Raw genomic sequence first — 12,175 nt, forward strand, 5'->3', positions numbered from 1 at the left:
TCCTCAAATGCGCGCACTCCACAAAATGGGCATTTAACGTCAGGCACTGACCAGTCAGGCTAGAAAACTTTCATGAACCAATTATTTTATACATTTTGTAAGACTTCTATTTATTTATTTTTAGAGGGAGGGGAAAGGAGGGAGAAAGGAAGAGAAACATGATGTGTGAGAGAAACAGCAATTGGCTGCTTCTCTCACACCCCCAACTGGGTACCTGGTCCGTAACCCACACATGTGCCCCTACCAGGAATGGAACCAGCAACCTCCCAGTCTGCAGGCCAGCGTTCAATCCACTGAGCCACACCAGCTAGGGGTAGGGGCTTTAGATTTTATTTATTTACTTTTAGAGAAGGGGAAAGGAGGGAGAAAGAGGGCGAGAGAAGCCAATGTGTGGTTGCCTCTCGTATGCCCCCCACTGGCATGTGCCCTGATTGGCAATTGAACCAACGACCCTTTGGTTCTCAGGCCAGTGCTCAATCCACTAAGCCACTAAGCCACACCAGCCAGGGTGAGGGCTATTTTTGAAATTAAAAAAAAAGAAAGATGTTATTTACTTATTTTTAGAGAGAGGACAAGAGACGGAGAGAAAGATCAATGTGTGAGACATCCATCGGTGGCCTTTCAGTGTGCAGGCCAGGGCTCGTCAACCAATGACTCTGAACAAGAAGTGCTTCTCAGGGTATACGTTTGCCAACTCTCGCTTTGTTCTCCAGGCATCTGTGGGGAGTAGCTTCATGACAGAGCACGACATCAGGGTCACAGGTCTGAGCCTGGCACACTTAGCTTCACACAGCAAAGACTGAATGTGCGGTGCTGGTTACAAAGGGGAACGAGCAAAGGGGGCACGGCCCACCTCCATGACTAAAAGCAATCGAATGCCGAGTTAGATTTTAACAACGTGGCTGGAAGGATATGCGCCAAACTTAACTGTCAATCATCGTGACTATGTGCCAAACTTAACTGTCAATCATCGTGACTGTCTTTGAGAGGGAGGTGGCTTGATAAGAAGGGGTAGTCACTTCCTATTTTTTTTCCCTTCAAAATTTGGAAAATGAATGTGTATGACATTGGTGAACAGAAACAAAATTTAAAGTGAATTGGGATTAGTGACATAGTGTTTTCAAAGGAATAGAGAATTACAGCGAGGTTGGTAAAGAAAGCATGTAGCAATTGTCTACTATTCACAACAAGTACACTTGCATCTGCTGTTGTAGGACAGGGCAGGCAGTCCAGCAGAGCTTCAGTGACGGACACCATCTGTGTCTGTGCTGCCCAGTGGAGGAGCCACTGGCTGCATGTGGCTAGTCCAACTAAAGAACTTCATTTTTAAATTTAATTTGAACTGAAACAGCTGCATGTGGCTGTATCATACATGCTGTATTTGGACACACAGGTCTAAAAGCTTTCATTTGCTGGGAATAGGAAGAGCGCCAGCAGGGGCAGGGAGAGACTAGATTGGGAGGCCAAGAGATCTACGTAAGTCGTGTACTGTCGGCAGTGGAGACCCATCCGGTAGAGAGAGTCCATGCACTCTTTTACCGTTTCAAGAATGAAGGGTGATGAGACACTTATTTATACTTGTAAGGGCCACAGCATTAACTTCATCGTCAACACCCCTTTACATTCTCCTAACTTTCAAGTGCCCCACTGAGAAAAGAGGGAACTGACCCATTAGAAAAGCAATAATCTCATTCACCTAAAAATTTTAGATGTTTTGTACTTCTTATAAACTGTTTCTCTCCCCTCCATTATCTTCTATTCAATGTTCTTGTTTTGAGACTTCTCCCATTAAACCACCCACCATTCAACATACGGTTTTCTTCTCAACTTTTTTGGGAATATCTGTAAGATCAGTGTATATAATACAAGTCCACTGAGACATCAGACTGGGTTGAAATGGCAGTGTAATGTAATGTAAGTGCACGGTGTGTCACCTCGATGATAAAGGTTAGAGTGGGTTGTGGGGTGGGGGTGTGAGGGAAGGCAGCGTCCTCGAGAGAACCGAACTGGTAGGGTCGCCTAACCTCCAGCAGACCTTCTTCTTCTTTCCAGTTGTCATCTGAACTGGCGTATAACGTCTGCTGTCAGCCGCTGGCAACTTTCCCGAGAGAGCACAGATTCTGATAGTAAGCTATGTTCCTTCTGTTGCTAATTTCACCCCAATGTTGGAAGCAGGAGTTCACTAGTAAAAGCTAACGCTGCCAGATACCAGCAACAGAATCACAGAAGCAATCAGAGTCCTTGACAAATGGCAGTGACAACCCAGCTGACTCTTCTCCCTCCAGCACTGCCACCCACCTCGCTCGCCATCAAACGGACTGGCAGAACAGCCGGTCTCTGACTCGGTTTCCCAGGGAAAGCAGTTGTTTGGCCTAGTATTTTACGAACATCAGGGTCTCCTGTCTCACTCTCGCATTTGAACCCAAACACCCTGACCCGTTGGCAGGGTTGGTACAAGAAGGCATAGTCCGTCCTGGTTGGGTATGTTGCACTGTCACAAAAATAGTTTTATAAACAAAACAAAAACAGTTCCGAGATGCTAAAACTATACCAGATATGTTGTTATTCAGTCAAAAATGATGCCGTCTGTTAAGTATAGATTCAGCACTATAAATATATTGCCAAAAGCTTGCTTTTCTGACTTGCTGAGAAGAGAAAAAAAAACAAAACATCACTAACCCTGCAAGTGTGACTCCAAGTCTTTCTGATAACGTTCTAGGACCTTTCTGCAGAATACAATAGAAAGGGTTCACTTAAAGCTACAGAACCCATCCTACAACCCTCACATTGCACAGCGCAGGCGCGTACCTAGAAATTGTCGGTTAAGAATTCACCCAGCACTGCCCAGTGTCCCCAAAGGGCTTTACTGCTTTACATGATTAAAAAATATAAAACTCCCTACAGCAATGATCAACACATTCATCTTTTTAACATTCTGATTTCCACTAAAATTTTAAACCAAGAAATATTAGGGAAAAGGCAAGTCATTAAATATGTTTAAAGCTATTGCTTGGGTAGAGTCCGAATATACGGTCTTCTAATTGTGGAACCATGACCATTAGTGGGGAGAACAGATTTCGGACACTGTCAAGCTTGGGTTAACCACTGGTTCTGAATGTTGTTTGCAGTATTAACCGTTTTACTGGATTTTTCTGAGCCTGCTTTCTCATCTGTAAGGGAAGTATGTTACCTATGATAGGGAGCTATCTGGGAGACAAACAATATATAAAACATCTGACACAGAAAAGGTTGGACTAAGACCTTTACACACCAGGACTATGGTGCCCAAACCAGGCAAGATATTAGCAGAAAACAGAGAACACACTCAAACTGGGTCACTTGAGGAAGGTTTCATAAAGGGGACTATTGACACAGACATGGGCAGAGTTCAGGGAGACCAACAAGGAATGATGGAACAGTCAGAGCTAGTGAAGGAGTTATCCTTTCTGCCCCTAGATTTGAAGGGACAAAGAGGAGGAGCTAGAAGCTAGGGAGGGCTGTGTAATAAGAGTCATGGTCTTTGGTAGAGAGACACAGATAACCCATGTGACCTGGCAATGAGGAAGGGGGGAGAATAAATTCCCTGACCATCCTTTTCTATGCCTTTTGATCTGGAGGGTGTTGCTATGGTAACTGGATCAACAAAACCTGAAGTGAGAGGGCAAAAGAGCTTGTTAATGCCGTCCACGTGGGTCAGCAGTAACGCCTGGGGCCCAGAGGGTGTATGGAGTAGTTCCGAAGGGAAAATGGAAGATAGTCATCACAACCTCTCCCCTATCATAGTTCAAACTGCCAAGCTGTTATACACAAAACTTGCATGTATGCTGAAGCTAAAATATTTTATTTTTTGACAGAGGGGAATGGGGAAAGAGGGAAACACCAATGTGTGGTTGCCTCTCTGGTGCCACCCGCCCCAAACCCCCGCCAGGAACCTGGCCCGAAACCCAGGAATGTGCCCTGACTGGTAATCAAACCGGCGACCCTTTGATTTGCAGGCTGGCGCAGTCCGGCACTCAATCCACTGAGCCACACCAGCCAGGGCTAAAGTTCTTTTATCAAATCAGAATTTTTCTCAGTCTTGTGCATCTGCTTTGCATATGCCTAGAGAGAATCCCTAGCAGGGGTGTCCAACCTTTTAGTGTCTCTGGGCCACACTGGAAGAAGAGTTGTCTTAGGCCACACAATAAATACGATGAGACACGTAATCACACACAAAAAAACATCTCATAATGTTTTAAGTAAATTTACGATTTTGTGTTGGGCTGCATTCATAGCCATCCTGAGCTGCATGCGCTTGGGGACACCCCTGGACAGGAAAGCCCTGAGCTCAGCATCTGCATAAGGAAGCCTTGATGGTCTCAACTTCTGAACGCCCACTCTAAGGAGCTCCAAGATTTTTGAGAACTAATTTAGAAGGAACATTAGGGTTCTTCTGTTTGGGTACTATTCATTAGGAATTTAGGAACTGGATTTTGTTAGATTCAAATATCCTACAGTAGTAAAACCTATAGTCCTACTGAATGATAGTAAAGTTTTCAGTTTCTTATCAAAGAGATAAAAGAATGAGGACATCAATTTCACATTGACATTTTTATTAACGCCAACTGTTTTTTTAATTATTATTTTTTAAAACAATAGCACAAAAATGTTTCAAGGAAGCAGTCTCACAATCTGATGACCTTCTGAAATAGTTAAGCCACACCAAATATGAATTCCTGTTAATAACACAAAAGTATTTTTAAAAGAAAAATAAAAGGAAAAGGGGGGAAAAAGAAAAGAAAGGAAAAAGCATAGGGACAGAGAAAGGAATGAGATGTGGAGTTAAAACTCACTGGGTTAGGGAGGCGAGGCTTGTTAGTAGGACACACTGTTGAAGCAGAGAGTGGCACTCCGCCGGCTTAGCGTCTTTGCCGCTGTCTTTCAGCAGTCACCACTAACATACGCAGGCCCTGGGGCGGGCGCCACTGACTTCTCACATGCCCCAGAGGAACCAGAAGAAGCCAGTGTAGATACTGTCGTAAAGAGGTTTCACAGTTGGCCTAAGACAACTAAGACCATTTTCAGCAGAATGACCTCCTTCAGAAAGTTCTGGCTGAAAAACCTTTTCATTTCTATTGTGTCACCTATATGCCTTTCAGGGTTTTTAGAAGTCATTTAAAAAGAAAGAAAAAATGAATATCAGTTTCTCTTATTTAATGTGGCTATAAAAGATGTTTCCTTATTATTTCTTATCTAAGAAGGACACCGGGGATGGGTGCTGGGGGTGGAACTAAGGGGAGGAAAAAACCCAGACCTGGATAGGTCATTTTTTTTTCTTTTTGGTTTTTTTTTCTTTTCTTTTTTTTTTTTTGGCCAAGGGGTCACACAGAAGGGAAGGCAAAGAGGAAAACTACAATCCTTGGTTTGGATTGCGTTATGCAGGAAAATATGTCTTCCTGATCAGTCCCCATGCCAAAAAAAAAAAAAAAAAAAACCCCACTTGGAATTACGCACAGATTCTGTCTGTTATACCAGCTATCGGCCTTTCGTGTTTAACCGTTCCCTGCAATGGACGCTACCCTGGGCTTGTAGGCTGCTTGCAGAACCCACTTCACAAAAATCCTCTTCACCCAGAAGCCTCTAGTTTCCTTTCCATAGGTTATAAAAACAGAACATCTGTCATTAACAGGAGAGTGTTAAATACTTTTAACCACTGACAAGGCTTCAGGAAGTTTCACAGTTTCATTATGCTCTATTTTATTACTATCATATTTACATTTTTATTTTTTATTATTATGTTCTTTTTTTTTTTTTTTTCTTTTTTTTTTTTGCTGAATTGCTGACTTTCCTTTTTCAATAGATTTTAATTCTGGAGTGTGAGCAGGAACCAGTTAACTACATTCATTGTCCAACCCCCACTGGTTTGAAAGAAGACTCCAAATTCTTGGTATATGAATCAGCTGTTCGGTAGCTCCACCTCATCCCTGCAGCGAAGCAGCAGAACCGCAGTGCGCCACGCTCAGGGTTCACGCTGTGGGTGGCGAGGCCTTCCGCTGAAGGAGGTACTGGTGGATGCTCTCAGCATCTCGCTTTAGCCAAGCAGCATTTAGCAGGACATTTTCACAACACTGCTGGATGGTGCGCTCAGCTGAAGGAGCCGGGTGACTCTCGAAGAAAGCCTGGTATAAAACAATTGAGAATGTAGGATCGTTACTAGCGACAGTGAGAGGTTAGTATCACAGATCATGAAAAAACACCCACTGCTCTGTAAAGGGTTCATAAGCTTCACTCTGACAATTTAGTACTGCGACTCCCAGGTGAAAAGAAACGCAGCAGGTCTTGGAACCTGCCTACAGGAATTCTCCCCTAAGTATTATATGCTTAAAACCTAATCAAAAGTTAACAGTAGAGACAAAACTTACAACCTTCTTTTAGTCTCATTGACCAGTGGTTAATCTAGGCTTTGGAATAAGGCTTGGGACTTGCATCTAGGCTCGATCACATACTAGCCTATGACTTTAAATTAACTGCTCTAAGTCTGTTTTCTAGCCTACTAGGAAACATTTAGTCCAGAAGACTGAAGAGGCAACCCATATAAACCATCAGTGTAATACTTGGCACAGAGTACTCGGAACTCAACACGTTTTGGCTGCTTCAAATAAAGATTTGTAAGGGACGATAAAACCAAGGAGCTTACATTGCTGCTACACCCTAGTAATTTCATACTCCATTGACTCACATTTTTCATATAACTGCCTCTGATTTTATTATAATTTATTACTGATTCAGGATTGAATTCATTTTCTAATGACGTCTACCTGGTTTCATAGAAAACAAAGCCAACTCTTAAATACCAGCCAGCAAAACGATGGGGTCCTTCCTTTGAACTAGTAGTTACTAAAAGAGAGAATGACTAATTCATAAGATTAAGTCTAGACCTTTTAAAAATCCATAACTTTATTTACATAGATGACAAAGGTTCCTGCTCTGAGGCTCCTTATCATGATTAGATTCTTAGGGCCCAAGTAAGATGCAACTTACTTTTGTAACAACACCAGCATTTACACAACAGAAACCTGGGACTTATCCTTGACTTCCCCCACAGCTCCTACACATGTTCATAACACAGAGAAGCCACTCAGTAAATATTTGTTTAATTAAAGGTTAACAAAATCAGGCCCCTAAATCTCATTCTTTATTTCACCTCTTCCCAGCTGCTATATCATTCTTGCTTAGAGGGTTCGCTTCCCCACATCCTCTCTTCCCCCTTTCAAACTATTCCCCACACTGCAGCCTGGCCGAGGTGTTTGTAATACAAATCAGGTCAAGTCCCTCCTTTGTTTATAAGCCTTCAAGGCCCTTTCATTCTTTGGAAAAGTTTAATATGGGCTATAAAGTCCTCCACGGTCTGGCTTCTACCTACCTGTCTTACAAGCCTTAGCTTGGCCACTGCCCTCCCCTCCAAGCCCATTATACGTATTTCTCCTTCAGAATACTTATCTGTACAAATAAATTGTTTCCATAATACAGTGCACAATACTAAATGAAGGCAAAGATCAAGTCTTTCACTGTTTTCTTAGGATCTGAAATCTTAAAATCTTATTCCTGCCATTAGCTCAGAGAGTGAATCAGGTGTGGAATTTCCAAATCTACACCTGATAACCACCTTGCCTTCAAAAAAGGTGAAGGTGAAAATGACACTTTATGTAAATACTTCACAATTAAATGCAATGGAAGGCTTAAAGTTAAGATTTTCCTAATCAGTGTATATTTCTCCCCCACATGCTGAACTTTATCACTGTACTCATTATTAACCTTTTAAAGGCTAAGAGGGAAAATTCCTACATAGTCACCTACACAGGTTATTAGAAAGGGAAAAAGAACTAATATCAAGGACCTACTCTGTCCCAGCTCCACTATGTCACTTAAGCTAAATAACAATCTTATCATCACCCCATTTTACAGACAAGAGACAAGCTCATAGGGGTTAAAAAACTTGCTTGAAGTACAACAGCCAACGCAGAGCACAGCTTTACACCCGGGTCAACTGATTCCAAGTTCCACATTCTTTGAACCACATTTCAACTCCCTCAAAGATGATTCCAACTCTAAATTCTTCAGGCATTAAAGAATCAACCTAAGTTGTCTTTCTCTAAGCCAAAAAAAAAAAAAAAAAAAAAAAAGGAGACAGAGAGAGAGACACTAAAATACATTCCCCAACATGCGATGATTATAGGTTGGTTAGTGTTTTTGTTTACCAGAGTGAAAAGTGAAACGTTAACAGTACTTTCCTTACCTTAACCTCTCCAGCCATTTTATCAATTGCAAATCCCTCAACTGATAGCTGAAAAAAAACAATGGTTTAAACAGTAAGTGCAACTGAAAGAAGCTTGAAACAAACTTCATTCACCCTAAAAACGAATGATTCTATTCTCTCCTAACTTCAGTTTGTTCTAGAGGATGCAGGATGGGTGATGGGGAAGTACTTTAATTAGGCTAATAACTAAGGAAACTCTGAAAGAACAATGACCATAATCTATGGGTCTAGTGAATCCTGAATGTCTCTCAATAACCTCCATGATAAGCAAGGTACTCAAAATAAAAATCTTCACATACCTTTATTAGTCTGGATATTAAGAAACCTCCCTGGTATCGATTATAAAGTTCTTCCCAGTTGTCCTTTATAAATTTCCAAGCAGCCTTCCTTCCATGCTTGCTGCCTCCAGCCACTCCACCAATTACTGATACAGTGTCCTGTGGACGTACCTCTTCCTGAAAATAGAAAGAGAAAAGTCTACTGTATCCAAAACATCGTCTGGTGCCACAAAGGGCAAATGTTGCTGAGGTACCCAAGTAATTGCATTGAAGACACTCGTGCCCTGTTTTAGGAATAACTGGCACCACAAGCTTCCAACAAAGGGGACATTTAACCCAAAGATCAGCCAAAATGAGAATAAGGCATTGAGACGGGTACGGGCAGGCTGTTCAACAGATACTTGCTTGGGCTTCGTCTACAGGGTAAGAAAGGGAAGAGGCAGAAGGTAGGCACAGGGACAAGTTGGCTTTCCGGTCTCTCTCCTCTCCCAGCTACTCTGACCCTTATCACTGGAGGAAGACATAGAGGACCGTAACAAAAGCTCATTCCAGTTTTCCTAGACCACCAATTTTCAACTGGTGTGCTGCAACAATTTTTAAAACATGAAACACCTGACTATTTAGTCAGGGGCACTGACTTCTTTTCCCTTAGATTTATTGTCAAATAAAAAAATGACAACAGTCAACACAACAATAGCCATTAGTATGAATGAATCAAAATTATACCCTTTTTTTCCCCAGATTGGCAAAAAATATATTTTTGGTGTGCCACAATAGTTTAGTAATTAGTTTATGTGTGCCGTGAGATGAACAAGGCTGAAAATCACTGCCCTGGACTGAGAGGAAGCCTTACTCTATGGTTAAGGCAGATCAAGGAGATGCTCAAAGACACTTGCCATGGATCAGTAGGTAACAATTCCTCTGAGAGCAGTTTACATTGTAACTTACTGAAAGTGCAAACGTGAGGACTTTTTGAATCAATTCAGGTGAAGAAGTAGCCCCAAGGACTCTTTCAATTCGGTTTTTCTCTTCCTGCATATCTGCTTGTTTATGAAGCTATAGTGAAAAAACAAAAGAGTGTTAACTCTCCCCTGGAGGTTATGCATATGCTTATGAGCTTTGTCCCCAATACAATGAAACTTTCACTCTACATCCTCATTGGCTAAGACTGCAGGGTATGAAATGAACATGAGAATACTTTCAAGATGTTTGGGCACTAAACCCCTCATATGTCATTTTAGTAAGTCACTACATTTCAGTGCTTCCTATACGAATGGCTTGTCCTCAGTCTGAGCAGTTTACATCAAGATTTTCATGGCCAAATTATTTACATCAGTGGTGCCTGACTAATGTTCTGTATTATATGAATAAACTTATCATTACTAATCCACTCATGGTCATCAATTTAATTTGTAATAGTGGGAAACACATATGATGAATTACTGAAAATAACATTTTCAGAATTTTGGTGACATAAACATGTTCTTGATCTATTAACTGGAAAAAGGAGACAAAGCAAAATTATTCTAAATTTTAAAAAATTAAACGTTAAGGGGGAAAATCTCTGAAAACACACCAAAATGTTAACATTTATTAATAATGGTTTCTGATCAGTAACATCACGCATCATTATATTTTTATTGTTTTTAATATTTATTTTTAGAGAGAGGGCAAGGGAGGGAGTAAGGAAAGGGGAGAAACATTGATTGGTTGCCTCCTGTACATATGTCAACCGGGGACCAGACCGCAACCCAGGCATGCGCCCTGACTGGGAAGTGAACCAGAACACTTTGCTTTGCAGGATGATGCCCAAACCACTGAGCCACACTGGTTGGGGCTTTCATTACATTTTAAAAGTGCAGTTAGCAGCACATGCTGAATGCAGAAGAAAACCGAGAAGCAGAAAGAAAAAAACTCAAGTTACTACTATATGTACTTTGTTAAGTCAAAAATAAGATCACATTACAAGTGCTATTTTTGTGACCCAATATATTAAAATTAGAACTAAGTTTTATTTTCTTCTTTCTGGGGTTCTAGTCTTTAAATCATTCATAGTTAATACACAAAATCTTTTTTCATATCAGAAAGATATTATATATTTTAAAAAATTAGAACCATAAATGTACGAGATACCTCTCCAAGACAATTTACAGACTCCCTCAGTCATTTTCGCTCTCTGAAGATTTAACACTGACCAGGGTCTGGAGACCCCATACAGCAACTAGTTTCCTCCTCCTTTCCTTTGGACTCTTCTGAGCCACAGTGTGGTAAAATAGGTAGGAGTCTGGGGACCCAGGTTCTAGTCCCCATTTGCCTCTAACTAGCTGTGTGATCTTAACTAAGTCCTTAACCTTTCCTGGTTTCTGTTTCCTCATCTGTAAAATGAGTGGGGTAGACAGATGATCTCTAAGGTCGTTTTCAGGTCTAGGACTCTAGGTACGAAAATGCTTTCAGGAAGCATTTTTTCCTCCAAAGAGAACCTGTTACACTAGTCCACTAGATGGCACCATAACACCCATTTCAAATACACTTTGAATTCGGGTTATTTTTTATCCTGCCTTATTTTTCCTAAATTACGAACAAAAACACTCGTCCTCATCTCTCATCAATTGTTTTTTTTTTTAAAGAACTCTGATTTTGTTCTCATGAGAGTTCTTTCCATAGTAAGGCTGAATTATTGTGAGCTCCCTTGTGTTAACCAGATGCAAATTCTCATCAAATACACATACTAGTATAAAGTCTTAAAAGAATGCCATGACATGAAAATGTCAAGGTATCTGTCATGAAAATTTCAGAACCCCTATTCCGTCTAATACCTTTTATGGAATAGCAAAACCCACAACATATCTCATGTAGTATGCAAAGAAATATATGTTTTATAGTGTGCATAGGTTCACAGAATATTTAGAATGAGAAGGGACCTTACTGTCATTTAGTTGAAAAGTAAACCCACAGTACACTCTTACACTGTTAGGAAGGAAATCCTTATACAAGAGGGCTAAAGGAGCACATTTTGAGATACAGTGTCTTAAACAAATAAAGTTTATATTTTTCAGAACATTCTCATCTTTTAAATAGGATTTGCTTAAAACTAAAATATTAGAAATTAGATTTGCAATTCTGATCCACTTGGGGTCAGAAAATATTACGTTACATTATACTTGGAAGTATAAAAGCATATCTCATACATATCCTGTTCATCCCCCCGAGTGGGGATCTTTCAATAATGGGCTTTATAGGTCTGATTGATGATTTGAGTATTTAGGCACATTCTGCACATTTTATCTGATGGTAATAGGTAGACTCAGCTCCCTTCACCTCTAATGCAACCAATAGAGTCAAGTTATCCCTTAGACTGATAACTGCACGGACAGGGACTAAAGACATCACTTGTTCCATGCTATTAGGACTTTCAAACAGGTCACTGCCATTATAAATACAGGGCAAGTTTTGCCTATATGTTTTTTTAAGCCAGAGTTTAATTATATGCCAACTACCCCGGGAAAACTACAGAGGCTATGCAGTCAGGTGAATTAATTTCTTCTCCATTCATAAGAGGCACTGGCATAGTTCAAACCTTGCGATACCTGATCATCTATCC

General features: G+C 40.8%; 1 protein-coding gene across 2 annotated transcripts in view; it reads right to left on the reverse strand.

Moving 5' to 3' along the window:
* Positions 1–5,305: 5,305 nt before the first annotated feature.
* The window catches only part of NPEPPS (aminopeptidase puromycin sensitive), a 65,677-nt gene continuing 58,807 nt past the window's right edge, over positions 5,306–12,175 (reverse strand). For both annotated transcript variants that reach the window (XM_028519041.2, XM_028519044.2), the window contains exons 20-23: positions 9,523–9,630; positions 8,596–8,751; positions 8,276–8,323; positions 5,306–6,158 (exon numbers count right to left, since the gene is read on the reverse strand). In XM_028519041.2, the coding sequence (XP_028374842.1) occupies positions 6,006–6,158; positions 8,276–8,323; positions 8,596–8,751; positions 9,523–9,630 (465 nt within the window). In that variant the 3' untranslated portion in view covers positions 5,306–6,005. The remainder of the gene's footprint in view (positions 6,159–8,275; positions 8,324–8,595; positions 8,752–9,522; positions 9,631–12,175) is intronic.

Source organism: Phyllostomus discolor, chromosome 8 (genome assembly GCF_004126475.2).
Source record: "Phyllostomus discolor isolate MPI-MPIP mPhyDis1 chromosome 8, mPhyDis1.pri.v3, whole genome shotgun sequence".
Lineage (NCBI taxonomy): Eukaryota > Metazoa > Chordata > Mammalia > Chiroptera > Phyllostomidae > Phyllostomus > Phyllostomus discolor.